The 23,172-nt window shown below is 36.6% G+C and overlaps 1 protein-coding gene across 2 annotated transcripts in view; it reads left to right on the forward strand.

Annotated features, from left to right (window-relative positions):
• Positions 1-18,316, forward strand: part of IFT74 (intraflagellar transport 74) — a 31,936-nt gene extending 13,620 nt beyond the window's left edge. For both annotated transcript variants that reach the window (XM_004949579.5, XM_003643070.6), the window contains exons 10-20: positions 404-466; positions 1,389-1,532; positions 2,176-2,216; positions 3,325-3,404; positions 6,275-6,328; positions 7,124-7,221; positions 8,150-8,276; positions 12,181-12,344; positions 12,934-13,059; positions 15,387-15,447; positions 17,718-18,316. In XM_004949579.5, coding sequence (XP_004949636.2) covers positions 404-466; positions 1,389-1,532; positions 2,176-2,216; positions 3,325-3,404; positions 6,275-6,328; positions 7,124-7,221; positions 8,150-8,276; positions 12,181-12,344; positions 12,934-13,059; positions 15,387-15,447; positions 17,718-17,833 — 1,074 coding nt within the window. In that variant the 3' untranslated portion in view covers positions 17,834-18,316. The remainder of the gene's footprint in view (positions 1-403; positions 467-1,388; positions 1,533-2,175; positions 2,217-3,324; positions 3,405-6,274; positions 6,329-7,123; positions 7,222-8,149; positions 8,277-12,180; positions 12,345-12,933; positions 13,060-15,386; positions 15,448-17,717) is intronic.
• The last annotated feature ends 4,856 nt before the right edge of the window (positions 18,317-23,172 follow it).

Raw genomic sequence — 23,172 nt, forward strand, 5'->3', positions numbered from 1 at the left:
CTAGTGCTTCCCAGCTATCTCTAGATGAGCTGAATCATTAGTCAGGACCTACCTGTCTCTTCACCATGAATAAGCTGTGGTGGCTAGTTCAGGTTTTAAAATCTGACTTTATCATTCCTGTTTTATATTTTAAACTCTACTCTCAGTATTGATTTTAAGAAAAAGGTAGCAAAAAGGGCAAACATTTATTGGTTATTACCCAACAACAAAGAAGAGATATAAGAGTTAATTTAAGAAAAAAAAACCTTGTCCAATTAAGTGAATATTATGTGTAAGCTAGTTGGAGAAGCTGAGCTTATCCAAAGATGTTTCATGACATCTTCTGGATACTAGACTGCAAAACAAAAAGTATTTTAATCAAGTAGGAACTTTAATCTAAATCTTGGATTTTTTTCCTGTTTAGGAACTGTTTGCTCAACAACAGGAATTGGATGCACTAAGCATGAAGGAGGTGTCTCTGAGAGCTGTATGTATGAGAAAAACAAGCCTGAGTACTAACGTTTGCAGAACTCCAGTGTAAAAAAGTAATACCCTCCTCCTTAAATTTCCATGTGCTGTAGGATTATACCTTGGAAGTGGATGGCAAAGCTGCCTCTGTATTTTCCACCAGTAATTTATAATCAGTTGTGGGTTAACATGTTTCTACTAGATCTCAAATACAAAATTTGGATGGCAAGAATGAGGTTTCCTAGCTTTAGTCATTTAGTTGTCAAATGTTTTATGTGACTTTCGGCTGATTTGCAGTTACCCTCCAAAGATAAATGTGAAATTACCATTCACATTCTTAAGGATTTGTGGGATTTAATTTTTCAACATGATTTCAGGATGTGGGAGAATGATTTTCTTCTTTCACAATGTGCTTCAAGTGACATTTGAGTTTGAAATTTAAAGTTGTACCTGCTAAGATATTTTTCTCCCACATTAACAACTTTTTTCATACACTGTTAAATTATTAAACAAAAAGTTTAAACAAAAAGTCTCACATTAGCTTCCTCACAGATACATAAGGATCTGTAAGCTGAAACATACAGTCATGTCTGTCTTCCACAAATATCATTTTTGAATACCTGCAAACATTTTTCAGGTCCTCTGGAATACTATATATGGTTTGTGTTCCCTTAGAAATTATAAAATAGCAGTAAGCCTACTCAGAATGTTGGCCTGAGGGTGAACTCCTAGAGCAAGAAATGCTGACTGGTGTATTCCACTCAAAAAAATGCAATATTGATTGTAGATTATAGAGTACACTCTTTACCTCTGTACTATTTGTAACAAGCTTCACTTTCAATATACAGATAGTGAGCAGTGTTGTTCAATTAGAGCATGATTTCTGCAGTGCTCTTTTGCAGTCTGAAAGTTGCTACTAGGAGCTTTGTTTTTCATAACAGGAAATAGCACACTCCCCGGTGAAACTGAAGGCAGTGCAGCTGTATGAAAAGCTCAGTGAACTTGAAGAACGTCGGGATCAAATGATTGCTGAGGACAAGAACATGGAATCTCCATGGGAAGAAAGGGAGAGATTACTAAAGCAGGCAAGAACATAAAATCTTATCATTAATGGAATCTCTGAGTCAGTCAGTATATTAAGGAATAAGAATATTTGAACACACTTCTCTTTGAGTATTGTTGTGATTTGTTCTTTAACTAGCACAAACCATGTAATTATATACATGAAGGGATGAAGAGATGTTTTGGTTTCAGCTAAAACAAAATTGGCACAGTCAACTTTTCAGCTGGTTGACTTCTTCCAGCTCAGCATTCCTATTGGTATGATGAAAGCTGATCCTATCGAGCCATACTATAGCATAAATTCAGACAGTATCATTTTGAGATAGCATACAGACGTACTAATCAAAGAAAAGCTTGTTAGTTTACAAGGAACTTCACTGTATTTCTTCACTGCCTTTCATACATGGGTTATTATACTGAACATTACTAATGGGTATATCATATAGTTAAAGAGAGTATTCTGAAAGCAAAGGAGCACTTGGAAGAAATCAAGCATAGATTATACCAATTTTATTCAGTGAAGAACTGTTGTTGAATAATGTGGCAGCAAGATTTCATATGCCACATCTATTCTCTGCTGTAATGAATTAAGAATTAATTTTATAGATTTTTCTTTTCTTCATTTCTAGATTTTACTTCATCTTCCAAAGTTGTTCTTTTTTACAGGTTAAAGAAGATAATCAAGAAATAGCAAGCATGGAAAGACAGTGAGTAATCCCATTTTTTTTGTTGCTACTCATTTCATTTAGCTCCTAATGAGAAACAATTGAAGCCATCACATATTCATCACATGCTGCACCTCTACTGGTGTTAAGCTTCCCCAGGGAACAGTATATATCCTACTTCAGCTAAATAATTTTTGTAGTGATCAACAGTTTACATCTGCATAGAATATTTTTTATCATTACAAACATACCTTGAGAACAATAAATTCTTAATAGCACTGACATAAGCTTCTTTAAGGTTGAAACACACATTCATCCCTAAACAGCTATCCACTGTAGACACGTTTAAGTTTTTGTTACTCTTTCTTAAGACTTCAGAGTTACAAAGTTGTTCACACAGATTTCAGTTCTGAAGAGTAACTGGGAATTACTTCTTGGTTCTTGGATACTACATCTTTTTGATAGTTTGCCATAAACTCTGGGTAATAATTTTTGTGATTTTTGAGCCTTATTTTTTTCTCTTCATGGAAGATTTGAGATACCTTAACTGTCCTAGAAACAATTTAAAATTCTTCTAAGCAATATTACTGATTTTAATCATTGGTTAATTTTTAATACATTGGCAGCTTTTGTTTAGTTAATAAGTTATGTAACAGAATTCTTCATAACAAATACTAACAGAGAATTGCATGTGAGAAGTTACAGGAAAATGTTTCTCAGGTAGCTTTTTTTTCTTGTTTTGACTGATTATCTCATACAGTGTTTAATTTGGCAATTTCTTAGAAGATTTTAGTGATCACGTAGATTATTTTTATGTTTTAAAACATTATTTTATTGTGGTTTGCTGATTACATTGCATCTCTTGCAAAACTGCATAGTAGCCAGCAGAGGGTCCAATTGAGTAAGAGAAAAGCTACTGATGACTCACAAAAAATGGTTTTAATTAAAAAGAGCAACAGTAATGATAACAAATGTAGATTAGCCACATTACAAATACCTTTTTTAATAACAGTAATTCTAATATTATTTTGCTTTTGAGAAACTAGGTTTTGCTGGTTTGATTCTAATACTTCTCTCAATCTTAAAAAAAAAAAAAAAAGAGTAACTTCCATAGCAGTTTTAACTTTGGATTTCATTATCTGCTTATTAGGCTGGCAGAAGTAAGAAAGAAAACAAGCCATTTTAAAAAGATTATTCAACAACTTGATATGGATTTGGAGAAGCGTCAAGGTAGGGTCACTTCACAGTGGTGGTAGGTGATGCAGAGCTGCATCTGGAAAATATACCATGTCAGGACATACATAATTGAAACTTCTGTACTCATGCAAATATTTATTGTTCACTATCAAAAGATGGGCTGGTGTCTACAGCTGCAGACTTCTCTTTTCAGAAAAGCTGAAAAATGAGAAGCTGAGAAAGCAAGAAATGACAACACGATGATAGGTGCATAATTTATAAAGACTGTTTTATTAACATTTCTATTTCCATTTTCTACTTTACAATCCCACTTTTCTTTTTTTTCTTTTTTTTCCCCTTCTCTTGTGCAGCTCTTTTTGATTTTGTTTTTATTCCTTTGGAGAAATGAAGAAGGCTGTAACTGATTTTTTTTTTCACAATTTATAGTTAAATTCACATACAGTCATTCATTACTAGTCTGTACTTCCTTCACCTTTCTAGAAAAAAAGCTTTTATTGGAAAACAGGATTTAAAGCACATGTAGGAGAAAGCACTTCCTCTCCGTCAACATATTAACCGTCAGGACATGAAGAATAAAGCTACCTTGTGATCTTACTTGAAAGAATTTATTGAGTAACAGTTTGTCACTATATTATTGGAGAAAATAAGTCTGTCTTTCTAGAAATAACAGATGTGCTTAAAAAGTAATGTAGGAAGAGTCATTCAGCTGAAGGCACTACAGCCCATAAATTTCATTCAGACCTTTATGTGAGGACCAGAAAGGGCTTAGCTTTAGTGCTGGCTTCTGAAAAGGGTGATTTTCTCCTAACAAAAGCTCAAAAAGCAAGTGAAGGTCTCAGCTAGATGAACTTAGAACAGAGGAGTGTTGGTACCACCCCAATGGGGCTGAGCATCTCCAGATCAGGCTCCATCCACAGGACGGTGTTTTAGTGGGCGTGGTGCTGATGGGTGGGTTGATGGTTGGACTTACTGATGTTAGAGGTCTTTTTCAACCATACGATTCTATAATACTTTGATTCTCAATTTAAAGCACATCATTTGCAACCTGCAAGTAGCTACAGATTATAAGTGGGTTCTATCAGGTCTACTTCAATGTAATAGATAAGGGATAGTTAAATGTCTCATATGTCTATGAAAGGGACAGTATGTTTGACTGGAAAAGCATTTGCTATCAGAGTTTGGCCATCCTAATGTTTGAGACTGCTGCTGACATGTTCATACTTGACAGTCTGGCTGTGCTGACGTTGTGCTAGTAATTGTATCATGGAATGGCCAGGGTTGAAAAGGATCTCAAATATCATCGAATTTCAATACCACTGCTATGTGCAGGATCACCAGCCACCAGACCAGGCTGTCCAGAGCCACATCCAGCCTGGCCTTGAATGCCTCCAGGGACGGGGCATCCACAACCTCCTTGGGCAACCATTGTGTAACCACCCTCTTTGTGAAAAACTTCCTCCTAATATCCAACCTAAACCTCCCCTGTCTGTTTAAAACCATTCTCCCTTGTCCTATCGCTATTCACCCTCATAAACAGCCGTTCCCCCTTTTTTTTATATGCTGTTTCTATGTAATGAGTTATATTCTTCTGTTTTTTATCTTTTGTTTTAAACTTCATTTCAGCAGAAGGATTGTGTGCCTGTAACATATTTATGGAAATGTATAACGTGTAACTCGGTTGTGTACGTGAATGGTGTGTGTGGCAACAAAAAGAATAACTAATGCATTCGTAAATTGGAAGCAGAACCAATAATTCCTTTGTTCATTAAGGCACTTCAGTTTCTCTCTTGTCTTCTTCTTTGTCCTTAAAATTCCCGTCCTCACTCTTCCCCCCAGTCAACTTCTGTCTCTGTATTTAAATTGCATATTTCAAAACACAAGTCTTCCATTTTACTAGTATAGTTTACAGAATCACAGAACTGTAGGGGTTAGAAAGGGCCTCTGGATATCATCCAAACCCCCCCCGCCGCCTGCAAAAGTACATTCCTATAGGAGGTTGCCCAGGAGAGTGTCCAGGCATATTTTGAATATTTCCAGAGAAGGAGACTGCACAACCTCTGTGAGCAGCCTGTTCCAGTGCTCTGTCGCTCTGACAGTAAAGAAATTCATCCTTGTGTTTGTATTCCAGTTTTTGCCTGTTGCCTCTTGTCCTGTTGCTGTACATCACTGGAAAGAGCCTGGCCCCACCCACTTGACTCCTGCACTTCAGATATTTATGAGCAGTGATGAGATCCCCTCTTAGTCTTCTCCAGGCTCAAGAGTCCCACACCTCTAGTCAGTTTCTAGACTGAAAAGATGGACTGAATTTTATATTGTATTATATTCATTACTCTTAACAGACTGCAAAGAATGTGTTGGAAAAGGTCTTTTAAACATAACTGTAGAAAAAATTCTGTACATTTTGTTCTCCTATCCCATTGCTTGTAGAGTTTCCCTGTTTATTTCCCTGAGATTGTTGCACTGTAGCTTAAAGGCTTCATCCTAATGAAAGTCCATTTAAATACAAGACACTGTCATTGGAGTGGCCAGTATGTTAAACAAAAGTACATGGTACCCAAGGGCAGGAAAGCACTTTTTCTATTACTGAAATTCACCTTACTTCAGAAGAATCCTGCCACCTTCCTTTTTCAAACCAAGTACTTATCCTACTCTAATTTATCAAAAATTCTCACTTCTAAAAGGTTTTTAAAATCGCATGGAGACTGGTTTATTAAGATAATTATGTTTTATAATATAAATGTATATATTTTTAACCACTTGATATGACAATACTAAATGACATCTCATGAATTCTCTACTTTTTACACATTATGATATATTTTTTTTAATTGACATTTTTTCCTACCTAAAGGGATCCAGGACTGAGATGATAAAATGTTAATTCGATGTTACATCTCTCATAGGTGAGGAAAACCGGAAATATAAGGAGCTGAAGAAGAGAGAAGAAAGCATGGACAGTAAGTTATCTAATACACTTCAGTTAGGCCTAATTCCATTAAAATACAGACTTTATTGTATTGTTAACAATACATTTAGAGCTGAAGAGAAGTTATCCCCTGGTCTTTGCACAGAAGTTTGTAATCTATCTTGGGACAAGGTAGTTGATATCTTAGGGCTTGCAACACATTCATGAATACTCAAAGCATCTTTCAAAGCTTTTCATCAAACATCAAAGGTCTCATAGGAACACATTGTGGTTGTCTTGTCAGATTCACTTGCACACTTACAAGAATGACCATAGAAGACTGAGAAGTAGCAGAAGGACATTAAAAAACAAGAAGGAGATGATGTCAGATGGATAGTGGTCTCATGTCCTTATCAGAGTTTGTTATTTAGCTCAAGCCATTGGAGACAGTAAAGTTACCTGTTTCCCTTAGTTGGTTGTGTATTTTGGTAGCTTTCAGAAAAATGAAGACCAGCAAGTGCTGGGCTGGACATTCAAAGAAGTATCAGAAGTGATGGTAATGGAAGTTCCCTGGAATGGAAATCCTCACCTTCATCCTCATGGTGACCTCATGTCATTAGGCAAATGCATGTATAGGGAGAAAAAATGGCTGTTTTTCATTCCCCCCCCTTGAAAGGTTTCAAAGACTGTACCCACCTGCTTTTTCAGTAGATGGCTAATCTCAAAGTAGCCTGTCTGAAAATGTACATTGTATCAATTTAAAATAAAGCTTTAAGAGAGAACTACAAGGGCTTATGCTGTATCCCTGTAAACAGCAGCCTACTTTATCGTGTTTGTTGATATATAGGTTTTCTTGAAACTTTTGAAGAGGTGAAGAATCAGGAACTGGAGCGAAAGGCCCAAATAGAAGCCAATATTATTGCACTCCTGGAGCACTCAAGTAGGGTAAGTGCATTTCCCTCTTCCTTTTGGAAACTAGGCATTTAGAAACATGGAACAGTAGAATAAATGGATAAAGCAAGATGATGTTTTTACTATTTTTTTCCCAGTAAGTATCTGCATAATAATCGATTGTGATGACCAAACAAGACAAACTACCACATGCAGTTGCAGTAAAAATATGTATTTAATTTCTCTTTATTTCTGGGGAGGGACTTTTGAATGTTAGATAATAGTTGTGACTAGAAAGAAAGTGCATATGTAAGTACTGTATGTGCTGTAATGAACATTATTCTATTCATGATAAACATTTCAGGATAGAACTACTGCAGTACTTTGTTTATCTAAAGTCTATAAATCTCAGTTCAAAGATACTTTGTCACCACTAACCAGTACAACTGGTAATATTCCAGCTGTCTCTCTGATGTATTTAATCATGACTGGTATACCCTGCCATGTAATATTGAATGTAAATACTTCAAAAAATACTCCCCCTTGCAGTCTGCCTTTCTTTGCACTTTCAAATCATTTATCCTGATAACATCTTTGGTTCCTGTAGATTTTTTTGTTGTTGTTGTTACAGAAATCTCTCAGCTGAGTAATGTTTTGATTATATCAATGCTTTAATTGTCTCTTGTTTCAGTTTGGTACACTGTAAGGAATATGTTAGGCGGTAACGCTTGCTTTAGAAGAGATTGATATGGCAACATGGTTTATCTTTAAAACTAAAAAGATAAACTTGTGTTTAGTTTTCATTGATCTAGCATCATTTATTGAAAACTGACAAAATGAAAATTCATTACATTTAAATTGTTCCACTGTTTCAGTCTTTGTAGTAGAAAAGCCAGCTAACAGACAGAGGAGGTTTTCAGTTGTCCAGTTAACATTTGTAGATTCAAAGATAAAGTGTATTCTTCTTGTTGGGAACTCACAGAATGTGAACCGTATGAAACAAATTTCATCTGTTACCAATCAAGAGCTGAAGATCATGCAGGAAGACCTCACTTTCAAATCAACTGAAATGCAAAAGTCACAGAACACTGCTAAGTATCTGCTTACAGGTGAGATCAGTGATGGATTTTCAAATTCATTCCTTTAAAAACTAAAAATGACCTACGTTGTTAAATTAATAAGATCAGTGATCTATAAATCTTGTGAAACATTGTGTCAGGTTGATAAATTTAAACTCATGTGAGTAACAAGTTATTTATATTTCTCAAAAGTATTTTGCTTATTCTTATCTATATCTTATCAGCTTGTTTGCTCAAGCATATGTTAAACAGATATATTTTTATATATATGCATAAAGTTCCATAAACTAGAAGTCTGATGTTATTAATATATTCACCTTGAAATAATTTTCTTCACAATGTTCAAACATTTTTTTAAGTTATCTAACCGTGTGTTATTTGTAAATGTAGTTCTTAGTAGCACTTAGACACAGACTGTGGTTTTCTAACAGGGTCTGTCCCAAAGGAGAATTAACTGACAATAGTGGTGAATACCTCAAATTCACATTCTCAGGCTTTGATTTTGCTAAGTGAATATTTCTTTATTACTTCATTTTGGAAATGCTCAAACACTTAAATTTTAGGAATTTGCAGGACCTTGCTTGTTGTTTCAAAAAGCAGACAGTACCTTCCTTTAATGTCTGCATCATGTATCTACTTAGCTTTTTATTAATACTGTTTAGAGTGGAATTGTTCTCATAATTCTAAGCCTTTGCCAATATCATTATTGGTTCAGCAAGCTTTTCCTTGTTTGTTTGGCTGAAAGGAAGGGGCAGGAATGAAGAACCATAAATCTTTCTGTTAGAAGGCTACTACATGCTGTATTTGGTAGTAATTTTCAAAATAGAAGCCTATGTTGTAACTGCAAAAAGATATTTCTAAAGTTGTTACGCAGAAAATATTGCAGAAATGTCCATTTGTACATTTAGCATTCACTTGTCTGCAAATATGCACTCTGTGGCTCTAGCTTAGTTTTAAAAACTGATCCAGACGTTACAGCTTCTAATACGTCTTTGTTCTTTCACATAAGCAGCAATTCTTATATTTTACAATATAAGGAAGCACAAACAGTGTAGAAGAAATTATTGAAGAACATAGTTCATTCTGTGTGAGGGGAGTGAAGAAAGCTGCAGTATATAATTTTCAGCAGATAGTTTAAACAACTTAGAAGTAAAGTTGTGAACACAAGCAGTCACAGATACTATATAATAAGCAACTTCAGATTCTGTAAAAAATACAGTGACTGTTCAGTTTGCGCAGCTTCAGTTCTTCCCAGCCCCTGAGTTATAGCCCAGTCATCTTCAGGATTATTTTGTTGTTATTAAAACCTGGATTTTCATGCCATAGCAAAGATATAAAAAGTCCATTAGAAGAGTAATTAAAAAAAAAAAAAAAAAAAAAAAAGGCAAGAAAGGAAGCCATGAAGAGTAAACAAAAGTGCTGATGGCATAGTTTCCCAAAAACATTTCCCTGGGTCACCATTTGGTCTCAGAGTTTGCTACTGTGTACACACTGCCTGTGAGATGCTGCAACTGCATGGCATATCAGAAGGAACTGGGCTGCATCCTCTTCCTGTCTCTTCCCCGAGAGAAGTTTTGAGTTTTTTTTAAGTTTGGTGTTTTGTTTTGTTTTCACTGAGGCTGCTGCTAGATAAGGATAAAATTTACCCTTTCCACTTTCTTCCCTTTTTTCCAAAAACTGTGAGTGGGTAAGAGTAGCCCATTGCTGTGTCACCCTAGATTTGTCAGTACACAGACAGAACAGTCTAAAAGTCCTTCCAGGCATTTTGGCATGTGTGATATCTGATGTTATTACTCTTTACATGTGAAATAAATTCCATTAAGTCAACTATATGTAATTTTAAAGTAGCAAAATATTAATATTAGTGCAACACTTAATGCAACACTAAGTAAGTTTTTAAAATCTAAAGATATTTTACAGCTATTTCCCTCTAATTTGAATTCTTTATTGGTTTTAATGCTAAAGCTGTGGTTTATAGAAGTTCATAAGCATTTGTTTGTTTTTAAGCCACCAGTGCCATAGAAACAAGAGAAATAGTGTGGTGGTCTGTTCAGTTCTGCTTTGGGGTCTGAGACTGACCAGTACTAGCCACCACCAAGTATAGGCAGTTATAGAATATTCTAGAAAGTGTTTTCTTAAGTCCTTTATATTGGAAGGATGTATAAACATTGAATCAAAGACAACCAAAGCAGTTCCAACCGTTTATTTTTAAATTTTTGCCAGAATGGAACTTTTTAGAATTTATATAAAGACCTTTTGCATGTAAAGGACCCTTTACATGCAAAGTTTTACCTTATGGAAGTAGGTTCCTCTGGGTATTTGCACGTTCAACATAAAAATCTTGGCTTACGTTGTTGTTTGTTTGTTTGTTTTAATTTATTCGTTTAATTTATTATTGTGAGCAAAAAAGTTTGAATCCTTTATTTCACTCGAAAGAAATGCATATATGACATAACTGCAGAGGAGGAAAAATGAATACCAAAATCTTGTTTTATTAAGGTTTTGATGAGGTGCGATTTTCCCAAATAATTCTGCTAAGGAAAACATACCCACAGTTTCTGGAAAAGTGAGCTCTTCCTCTTTCACACATGCATTTCCACTTCCTTCTGCTGTAGAGATCTCTACTGCCTTGGGTAAGCTGGGAGAAAAATATTCCTACTCTTTTCCTAGTGATGCGGTACAAACCTGAATGTGGCGAATGATGCTCAGCCTATGCCAGGAGAAGTTTTTTTTGTGCTCTCTCATCCCTTCCAATAGCTCACTTTGTCTGATGCTTTCGAATGCAGGAAGGTCTGTGTTATTAATATTCTGAGTTAGACACAGCTCTGTCGTGTGAGACTGCATATCCATATGTTTAAACTTGCAGGGCTGTAAGGAAAACACAAGAATGAGAAGGCAGACAGCTGTCAAAAAAAAAATCTACCCCTATCTAGTGCTTCTATATTCCTAACTCCTTCCATTACCTGTACCCCTACTGTTCCTTTCTATCCAACTGTCAGAAGTAAATTCTGTATATTATCTCACATGCTCAGTTTGTAAGCTGTGACAATTCTTATTTCTGTGGAGATAGGGAAGAATTTTCCTTTGCAGAGTCAATGTTCAAAGAAAAAACTGGCAATTTAATCTCATAAAAGGAAGGCTTACCATATACTAACAACAACAACAAAAAACCAATATCAGACTAAAAAAGTAATATAAACAGATCTTAAAATCGCATTATGACAGCCAGCTTTTGGTAAGGTATTCCCACTACTTTAAAACGTTGAATTGACAGATGCTACAAGCAACTTTAAAATAGAAATACTACACTGTGATACAGAAAATCACTGTATTTCCATTATTTTTCACGTATGGAATATGATACAATAATCATAGAATCAGTCAGGTTGGAAAAGACCTTAAAGATCATGGAGTCCAACCATGACCTAACCATACTACCCTAACTAACAACTGTCCACTAAATCATGTCCCTGCGCACCACATCCAAATGGTTTTTAAACACATCCAGGGATGGTGACTCAACCACCTCCCTGGGGAGCCTATTCCACTGCTTAACAACCCTGTCTGTAAATAAGTGTTTCCTAATATCCAACCTAAACTTACCCTGGCGCAACTTAAGGCCATTTCCCCTTGTCGGGTCACCTGTCACCAGTCAGAAGAGACCATCCCCGCACTCGCTGTAAGCACCTTTCAGATACTGGGAGAGAGCAATAACGTCTCCCCTCAGCCTCCTTTTCTCCAGACTAAACAGCCCCAGTTCCTTCAGTCTCTCCTCACAGGGCATATTCTCCAAGCTCTGGAGTACAGGATGATTGTGAAGATTGAATTTTGTACTTTCATTAACATTTCCAGGCATGTAAAATCAGGGAGATGCAAGTGCTTTTTATATTGCTCATATAAAAAGTCACTAGTGATACTGTATTTGGTGTTATAGAAAGTCAAAAGCTGCAAATGGACCTGCAGAAGATGGAACTTCTGGAGGGCAAGATGACTGATGAATTGGCTTCACTTAAAGAGAGAATTGAACAAACCACAGCAGAATTGGACGTTTATAAAGATTTGCCAGCTCTGAAAGCATCAGGAGAAGAGAAGAAAAAGGTAATAGTAGGAGTGAAGCTTGGAATTATACAGAATATGTAGGGATTTTTTGTTTTCAAGCTCTTAGAAAACTGGAGCACAGACTTACTAACTGGGTGCATGTCGCAGGCTATGAGCTGGATACCTTCTGATAACTTCCCTCCCACAGAACTTCCCTTTTATTTTACTGATTCTTCTGATCTTCTCTGCTGTAACTTATGACTACCTGTAAGCTTGAATTTAGCAATCTAAACAAAACTCACACAAAAAAAGAAAATAATTATGTTGTCCTTAATTTGCTTGAAAACAAACTCCATGTAGAGCAGTTAGTATTTCACTGGTGATAAATTTCCTACAGATTCTTAAGGTAGATGTTCGTACTTATCCAGATACAGTACTGTCTAGGCTTACAACTTGTTCATAGCTGTTAAATGGTATCATTGTGGTAGGGCATACCTTGTTTACAGAAAAGTGATAAAACTTCTTTATGTGTATGATCTTGTTCTAAAAGGAGAAAAAGTTACCATCTTGAAATTTGAATGAAGATTTGTTTCTAGCCTAAAGCAAATGAATTCACCCATTCATCTGTTTGTATCTCTTTTTCAACTAGAGACTACAGGATGACAAAGAAAAATTAACAAAACTTCGCCATGGTTTCAAGAAAGTAATGGAAACCTTGAATGCAGAATATGAGACTCTGAGGAGAGAGTTGCAGGAGAATGAGACCCATTCTCAGGTACAGCTCAAGCTACAAATCATCACTTCTGTTGTTTTTATCCCAGTTTCATTTCTTCATACACATGAAGTATTGCATGAACTGAATCAGTTTATTCCTTCTCAGGAAGAATTCAAAGTATGCATTGTAAATGCATAACCAAATTTTCTAATTTTAAACAGAAATTAATACTGTGCCAATAGATTTATTGTAAGCTTTGGATTTAAAATTTATTAAGCATGAGTCTTTCCAAGCTTAAAAATTGTGAATTCTTTGTTTAAGTGTTATCATCAGTTTTGCTCAGAACTCTCTCCTTCCCACTGTTTGCAAAGTTTTGAGAACTCATTTAGGAAGAAAGTAAAAAGAGAGAAAGAAAAAAAAATTCCCATTAGTTAGACCAGATAACTTTCCATTTTGAAGTTATGCTGATAAGTTTTTTCTTTGCAACCTATACTGTTATTTTTCTTTTTGTGGTCCTTGTGTTCCTGGCAGTATGCTGAGCTCATAGGGTTTGTTTGGGCTTCCTTAAGCCCAAGTAACTTCAGTGTATGTTAACATTTCAGAAGTGAATCAAGAAGGAAGTTGTTTTCAAACTTGTGAGCAGCTTTGATTCTTCCATTATAAGCTCTCATTAATTCGTATCATTTTGGTAAAAGAACTTTACTGGCATACAGGTGTGGATACATAGAAGGGAAATGGATCGCCTCAAAATAAAATAATCTGGAGAATGGGATTTGTTTATTTTCTCTCTGTATCACTCAGTTTTATTGTTCTAGGTTATTGAGAACTTACTGAGTTCTAAGTGAGTAGGTTTAAACTTTATGGATCAAACAAGTGAAGACATGAAGGTGGCTCCAATCAAGAAGATGCGTATTACACATATAGCATGTGATTATTGTGATGATGATACAAATCTCCAAAGTCATAAATGAGAGTCTGCAAAACTTCAGAATATCATGCTTTTAATACCAAAATCAGATTTTAGACGCTTGATGGCTTTAAGATACTTTTTGCAGAGTGATGCCAAAAAATTATATAAAACGGTAATTGTACATTATTTTTTCAGTTCATTAAGCTGTAGCCATTCTATTTCCATGCAAAAACAATTTGTTTCTTTGCTTTTTATGTCATACATGTCAATGTCACAAGGACAAAGGTATAAACTGGAAGCAGCTGAATAGTTGATATGCATCAAGTATGTAGAAGCACAGTTAGCATTTACATATTTTGAGGGTTTGGGTAATTTTGCAAGCAGTGTTCAGTTCTGACCTTCAAGGAATTGGTACAAAGATGCACTGAATATTTCCTTTGGTATGTGTCACATAGTATTATAAACCTAGTCTCTGTTCCTAGCTGTGTTGTAGGTGGGTACATCTATAAAGGTGCAGTAGAGACTATTGGTCAGAAATACCATGCAAATAAATGTCTGCCATGAGTGCTGTCAACCAACGGGCTAGAAAACCAGCTCTTGACTATGAAATTTGAGTAAGATAGCAATTGTTTCATATCTTCCAGCTTAAGAATAAGCTTTTAAGTAAAATGTAGCCATACTTTCCTAAATTCTTGCCGTAGTTCCCACTGAAGTTTAGTCTCTGAATGATTTTCAGGTTTTGTATTTAGAAATAACATCTGCATATCTTGAAATGCAGAATCTTGAACAGTAGCATCAGAAAAACAAATATTATAAAATCGTATTGTAAGGAAGCAGCCATCGATATAATGTCCACATTAGTTTCCTGTTGATGCTGAATGTATTGAAGAGGTGCCAGCAGTTAACCCACACTCCTACAATCTTCTCCCTGCAGCTCTGTTCTTATCACAGCTTCTGGCATCAGACAGGAAACTTAACTATGGAATAAAGGAAGTTTCTTCCCCGTAGCTCAAAGTCCAAGACAGTGTCAGGAAATATTTTATCTTTGGTGATTTTAGATCTTACTGATTTTAAGAAGAGATCATTTTAATGATACAAAGTATGGGAATTAATATCTCTCTGCAGTGTTCATCTTTTTACCTCAGACTTACATTTACCTGTATAACTACAGTCTCGAGTTCTCAGTTTGTTTGTTTGTTTGTTTTTTCCCAGGTAGTATTGAAGTTATATGCAATGTTTCCACATAAACAGCAAAAAAAAAAAAAAAGTATGAGGTGCTAAATTATATACAGATTAATAATCGGCAGCTTAAAAATCATTTTGCCATTGTGTTTGTTTGGTTTGGTTTTCCTTTTTTGTGAAGTAACTTTGATCTTATCAGGTGATAGACTGCAAAGTACTGAAGCATTTTTGCCTGATTCTTTGTACAAGGTAGATGTGTAATTATGTTCATTTTTGGCTCATTTTTTGTTTTCAGCTTACGAACTTGGAGAGGAAGTGGCAGCACCTAGAGCAAAATAACTTTATGATGAAGGAATGTATCCTTTTATTTAAGAAATACAGTGAAATTCTCACACTGTAGTAATTGAGGAAGAAGTCTGTTTCCTCCAGCAAAATAAGACAGGACGGAATGGGAAGCAGGAGACAGAGAAGGGCGGGAAAGGCTGTGCTTTGCAAGTATCTGGTTATATGGTAGCTATTATATATAGCAAAACTTGTGTGTGTTGCCTGAAACTTTAATGCATCCTAAATTTCAAGATTCATCTTGCAGACTCACTTTTTTCCAGCAGGGTCAGTTTTGCCACCAGGTTTCTTACAAAGATCCTTTTTACATCTGTGCGGTCTGAATTCATCCATCAAGCATATTATTGTTTTAAAATTTATGTGGCATGATAAATGATAAAAAGTAATCAACAGATGTCACGCATTTTAAATATTATATAAAAGAGGGAATGTGCAGTAAGGGGGAAAAATAAGATAAAAGTGATACGATACGACAAGGGAATGCCTAAGCTGCAAAATGGGCGCAGGTGGGAGAACTATAGTGCTCCCCTATCATTACATGGTGCTAATTAGAGGTACATTCCACTGTCCCTGACTAATCTTCTCCATCCAAAAGCTTCCAAAACACCAGTAAAATCTTATTTGCTGTAAGTGATAGCTTTTGCAAGATAGCGTTTTAAACTAGCAAAATCAGCAAAGTTGTTTTATTTAGAGTTGATAGTTCTTACCTTGTGCTATTTTCCATGGTTACTGTACAGGTCTGAGTAGGGCATGGATGCACTTTATATCCACTATAGTAAATTCACTTTTTAAAAATTACTTAGAAAACTAAAAATCCCAAATCTCAAAGATATTTATAATCATTGTTATAAGTTTATAGTAAAAATGTGACAGCAGAAATGGACTATGTGGACTATCCAGCACTGTGCTTTAGGAAACGGATATTGCTACACACCAGAGAAAATATCAAAAAAATGTATTTCGTACAATTATATAGTAGTCTAACCATCAGGACACCACCACCACCACCAACAAAAAAGCAATTTAGGATCTGTATATAGTATTGTTTTTTTATATATCAGATATCCCATTTCTTGTATCTGATGAGTGCTCTAATTCTTCGAGAACGTCTTAATAGTTATTGGACAAACATGTATCGTATTCTCTGTATATAGTGAATTTATTATATATCTATATATTTTGCATTTTAAATTCTTGAAGAATATTATATGGAAAAAATGAATTTGTTTAGTTATAGCACTTGAAGGCTATTAGAATGGCTTAATTTGATTGAAAAAATAAATTCCTTTTCACTTGAAAAACAGCTGATAATAGGTGGTTTAGATTAGCTTAGACTGTTCTTTGTACTCAGCAATGAAGACCAAATGCTCATGGCTTTGGCTTTCCAGGTTCCTGCCAGAAGATTAGCTACCTTATGATTACAGGTATCTTTGACCTCTGGGCATCCTGCTGCTCTTTGAGATAGGAGTGGGTGAATGTATACAGACCTTTCCTAGGCTCATAGAATAAGAATCTGTTTTTTAGTGATGTGAAGCTTTCTGATGAGCTGCAGCTCACCTCTGCATGGCTGTGGTGACTCTTGGGCAGGTCATACAGCTCAGCGGAAGAGTCTGCTGATATTAGCAAATTGCAGCCCTTTCCCCCTGTAGAAGGAGCTATGCAGGAATATTTTATTGAGGCAAAAAATGTTGATCAATGTTGATCCTATTATATTGTAAAAAGAAGAAAAGCTTTAAAAGAAACCAAGAGGAAGAAAAAAATGTGCAGGATATTAAAATCTCTTCCTAACGTGCTTTGATATATTACCTACCTTTGCAAGGACAGATGCTTACACAGAGTTGCACATCTGCTTCGGAATGCTTTTTTTTAATATATATATTTATACTTTTATATAAAAAGCACCTATTACCATCAGGTGATAGGGACAGGGCTTTTTCTGGCCACAGATCTGAAGTGCCAAAACATATGGCTTTAAATAGCCAAGTGCCTTGGAATGGTTTTGTTTGCAGCATAACAGTGGGCAGTCTTCCACATGGAACCTATTGCCTATATATACGAAAACAAAATTGACTTGGGTACGTAATCTTTTTTTTTGTCGTGTTTGGCATGAGATGGCAGCTAGTAAATTGGTGCAAATCTTTTACATCCAGTTAGAGTTTTTTCCATCATTTGCAACTCTTGATAGTTTTTGCAAAAGGAAACTTACTGTATTATGTTTCCCTTATGATCTCTAATTATGCTAATATTTATACTGGCAGCTTGTTTCCTTAATTCTTTTAATCAGTCATAGCAACAAAAAGTCAGGAGAGTGACTACGAGCCAGTAAGGGAAAAAGCGAGAAAGCTGGTCACAGAATACAACAAAGCAATCATAGAAGCTTTACAGAACACCAAGAGCTGAACTCCAGCACTTCCTTCCTGACCCAATGGACCAACAATGAGTGATGTGCATAGGCAGCACAAAAAGATGTACTTCTGAGCTCATTAGTTCACCACTACTGTGTTAAATGTTCTTAAAAAATATTTTTCCATGTTTATAGAAATCCTAGCTTTTAATAGTTCTCCTCTGTTTGCAACGTTTAAAGATACTCAGAAATAAGCTTCCAGATTTTAGAAATGTATAGAACGAAAAAGGAAATGCTGCACAGTAACTGTGAAGTCACCATAATATTTTACCGAGGCCTGTTGCTGGATTGTATCTCAGATGTGAAGCCTCAGTCTGCTGTACACACTGGATGTGTAATGTCTTTTATATCAGCATACCTTCCCTATTTTTATACCCTTTAATTACAAGTAAAGGAAGCATTTAAGGACAGCAAGCATCCTCTTAAGTCAGAGTTGTTTCACGTTTTAAAGAGTTAAAATAAAAGCAAATGTTCTTTAAGGATCTGTCTGCAATTTTTCATTTCCCAGTCAAGAACTGATTAACTTCTAAAGCATGTCCTTATTATATCTTTAATATAAGGACATAACTGTGGTAAAATATAGCAAAATGCAGCTAGCATTAACCTTGTGCAGAGCTCTTTGATTTTGTGGTATTCACCAATAAAGGAAGTATTTTCTGCAAAGTTTTTTTTCTTCAGGTTTCAAGCTGTAGTGTCATACATAAATTCAGTTTCTAGAAAAACACATTTAATAGAGGCTTAACATACCTGTAATGTAATTACAAACTACTGATAACTTCATCTACTTTGCACATGGTAAAATAGTGCTGAGCAAAGAAAAAAAGGTAGAGTTGAGTATCAGGTGTGAATCCCAGACAGACAGTGATCTTAAGAAATAGTTAACCCAGAAGTGGGGAGCCTGTATTACTGTCTTAGAAGGGTTCTCCTGAAAAAGAAGTACACTGTGTGCTTCACTTCAAAAAACTGGAGCGGACTGTTAGAATAGAAGTTGTGTGTTTCTGTCTTCCAATTTCTTCAAATCTATGATTGGCCTTTTGAGTGTGGGAGAAGTATGTAAAACAAACATACTGATGATTCTTGCAGACAACACTGTTTCCAAATTGAGCTCAGTAAATGCTGTTGCTCTCTAAATTTATGTCTGTATAATATTTAGGTATAATGGAACAGGATTTCTATAAACTAAGGGATGTTATCTAGGGGAAATTCCCACTAATGTCTCTTCCTTCCTGTCAAAGTTTCAGCTATTCCAGAGAGAGCCCATTATTTGTGGAGATAAAGTTGAAGTCTAATATGCTCACCAATCAAACCATTAACCAGTGAGATCGTCTCCTAAATTCCACTCCTGCTACAATAACATGTTTTAATGAACAATGGAAAGAAGCAGCACACTGAATAAACAGGCTGCTTTAAATTCCCTTTCACTCAGGGCAGGGAATGGTCTTTGTCCTTGGCAACAATTCTGTAGGAGAGTGGAGTAAAGTTTATAGGTTTTTGTTGTGTTCACCAGGAGATGCCTGTCATAAAAAATGTTTTCTCTAGCATGCTGATTTGTTTCTTGTTCTGCTGGAAGTCTCCCGATTGCCTGTTTCTGTCTGGGTATCATCTTGATCATTCCTCCTTTTAACAAATCACTGTTACGGTTTTAGTCACACTCCTTATCATATCCTTGGCTGAAAAAATTGTACAGATTTGGAATGAATGAGCCGCAAAGGAAGTATTTTATCTCCTGGTGGGAGATTAAATGTACTCATTAAGAAATCATTCCCAGTTGTGACCTGAGATCACTGTATCCATATCTAGTTTGTTTCTAATGTCTCACTTAACCTTATTGTTTGTTGCAGTCAAGTTTAAATACCAAACACACAGCATTTTTTTCTCCAGAGCTCATTGTATATCAAGTCTTGTGATTCAGTAGCACGGCTCCTGCTATACAACTATCTGTTATCTACTTTTTGCTGTGCCTTCACAGTGAGACGATGTGGATTAAGTAGCAGCATGTATGCGGTGAAGAAATGTAAAAACAGCTCTGCTCATTTGTCTTACAAGGTCTGAGTAAAGGGAAGGATCACCTTCCTCAGCCCACTGAAGACAGTGGTATTCCTAATGCAACCAAGGATTCTGCTGGCTTTTTTTTTTTTGCTCTGAGGGCAAACTACTGTCTCCTTGTCAGCTTCTTGTACTCCAGGACCCCAGCAAAGCTGTTTTCCAGCCAGTCGGCTCACAGCCAGCGCTGGTGCCTCAGCTGCTCTTCCTCAGGTACAAAAACGAGCATTTACTCTTCTAGAACTTCTTGATGTTCCTCTCTGCCCATTTCTCCAGCCCATCAAGGTGTCTCTGCCCAGAAGCACACAAGCCTATCAGCCATTACTCCCAAATTTGTATCATCTGCAAACTTCCTGAGGGTACGTTCTGTCCCATCATAGAGGACACTGGAGAACAAGTTAGATGGTATTGGCACCATTGTGCACCCCAGGAGCCTCCCTCAATCACCATGAAATAAATGTCATCCAACAGCTCCTCCAGGACTTGCAGATGCCTCCAGCAGGCCCCGGTGATTCATATACTACCAGTTTCCTTAAAACGCTTCCTAACTTGGTCCTCCTCCAAGGGAAATGCCACTCCACCAGTGAAATGCCACTTGGATGTTAGGATACTAGGAATTATAGTCTTTCATGCCAAATACTACTTTGGTGACGCACTGGATGGAAATGGCCATTTCAAACGTAACGACATCTTGCAACATCTTGTCCTCAAGACCATCTATAGACCTCCTTTGGAAGCTCTCTTTTTATGTCCTTCTTACACGGTTCTGCTAGGAACATGCTATGAGTGAGCTCCTTAGAAACATTCACCTAATACTGATACAGCATCTGGGTGGGATGAACATGGCAATAGCCTGGAATGAAAAAAGGGATCCTAAAAGAAATGATAAGACTAAAGTTTACGTGATGAATACATCCACAATATATTCCAGGTGAATACTACAGACAGTAGTAGATGGCAATTCCAGCCAAAGCAGTGTAACAGAGTGCAGGTTAATCAATTTGAAGGAGATCTGAACAATTTCCAAAAAGAATAGTTTTCATATTTTCTTCTCCATTAAGGAGGAAGGAAGCCATTCAGCATTTCATAACTGTATAGATGATCAGAATTAAAACCCCAGCTCTGATCAATCATTTGTTGGGATTGGCAGACATTTGGAGCAGAGAAAGCTCTTGCCCTTACTTGCAGCCTGCTCTGCTGGTTTTCGTTTCAGGAAGGAGGAGTAACCAGAGAATATGCCAAATGTGTGAAATGGAGGAAGCCTCCCACATCTTTAAAAAAAGTGAGCCAGAAATGTAAAATGACCTGCTCAATTTCCTCTTGTGAAATGAATTCCTTGAAAGCTACGCTCATTAAAAGTGACTGATCTCGATTCACTGACCAGTAGCATCTTTGGATCAGGCTCAACTTTTCTGCTTGGCAGCAAAGAGCAAGTAAGGTTCAACAGGTCTGTCTTGGACACAAAACATGAGTTTGCCATAGAAACTACTCGTGGCAGGACAAGTGGGACTCAGCACATCTGAAAACCAGAAAGAGAGGGAGAAAAAGAAATGGTTGTAGTAGAAAGCATTAAACAGTATAGCACTCACCCCAATAGCCATACATAATAGATAAAATTCCAGATCAAAGCCTTCACTTTTTCAGTTCCCTTCCTGTTCTTTATTTTCCTGCTAAATAAAATGAAGAGAGGATGTTTAATGGCTTGGATTTGTGCTCAGATTTGCTGTATTTAATCATTTTCAGAAGTATTGACATTAGCATGAAATACTGAAGTCCTTATTCTGTACATAAGTATAGAGTTTAAGTTCTTAAGAAGAGACGTGTATTTCTCTCACAATACTTTATTTCAGGAACGGCTAAAACTATATCATTCACACACTCAAAAACAGTACCACTTAGAAAACATCTCACGGGAGGAAAGACTGAATTTAAAGCTGGAGTTTTCCAGGGGAGTAACTGCTACACTGCATCTCACCAACATGGCTCTGATTTTTATCAAAACAAGATGTTAGCCAGTTCTAGCAGCATGCAAATTTGGAAGCAGAGAGAGAGAGATAGCCAGTTTCTCACTAAGTTGCACTTGCTGAAGGCTGGTGACCTGTACTGTATTTTTTGAATAAAAAAGGGAGAGTTCACATGTGGGGAAAAATGTTTGGCAGCATAATGAAGGACCTCAGCATAGATTCACATCTTGGGTGGAATCAGTGTACAGTTCAGTAATGCAGTCACTCAAAGCTTTCTTGAGAATCACATTAAGAGTGTGAGATGATCTCAGTGGGAAGTAATGGATCCCTTTCATCCTTCAAACTGTATCATAGAACAATGAAGAGGAGAAACAGCAAGAGCAAAGGGGAAAACAATGGTGCTGAACAGCACTGACATCAAGGGTATAGCTTTCTCCTTTTCACACACGCAGTGGGATATAACTAGCTTAGTTACTTCTTTCTTATGCTGGTTTTTCACTTCTCATAGTTTCGTTCTCCAAGAAGTTCTTAAAATAGTGTCAGTCCCTTTCAGCAGCAAAGAGTTAAGAAACAAGAATTAATTTCTCTTCTGCCCACAACTGGTCACAGTAGAACCTACACAGAGCCCCATTTCAGCAAAATACAGGAGGCTCACAAAGCATCCAGAAAGCAGGCATCTGGCCTTAATCAAGCTCCCTCATGTCTTTCACAGTGTACTGATACTGCACCTTTAAAGGACTGCTGTGTTCTTCCATCACTTGAACCTTCCCCTTGAGAGAAACCCGAGGTTTCCACGAATCCACTGTAGAAAATGCCCTTTCATTTCATTCACAAGGAAGTCACAAAAGCAAAATATCCCTTTGACTAAGGTATGTTCTGTATACAGCGAAGGACTTTTCACAAGAAAACAAAAATGTTGAGCAAAAAAACCATCCTAACTATGTAAATAAACTTGAGAAACAGGAGAAAAAAGCATGAAGTCAAGGCACTTCCTCTGCACAGGCTCCCCAGGAAAGAGAAAGAACCGCCAAAAAAATATCCAGACTTACTTTTCCTTCCCACCTTAAAGTTTCCCACAACCACCACTACAAAATGACCAGTTCCTCTGCATTTTCCGTATTGGTATCACTCATCTTTTAACTACATGCTGCAGAAACCTGCACCTCCCTCTAGTTTCCATAGTGTATGAAGACAGACCCCTCTGGACCACAGCACAGTGCCCATGCCTGACTGGCCTGTCCCACTGGCCAGGTGGGCCAGAACAAGGCCAGGACATGGCAGCAAGGGCTGCAGTTAGCCCCAGTGGTGTGGGATGTTCCATGGAGCAT

This window comes from Gallus gallus, chromosome Z (assembly GCF_016699485.2).
Source record: "Gallus gallus isolate bGalGal1 chromosome Z, bGalGal1.mat.broiler.GRCg7b, whole genome shotgun sequence".
In the NCBI taxonomy this organism is placed as follows: domain Eukaryota; kingdom Metazoa; phylum Chordata; class Aves; order Galliformes; family Phasianidae; genus Gallus; species Gallus gallus.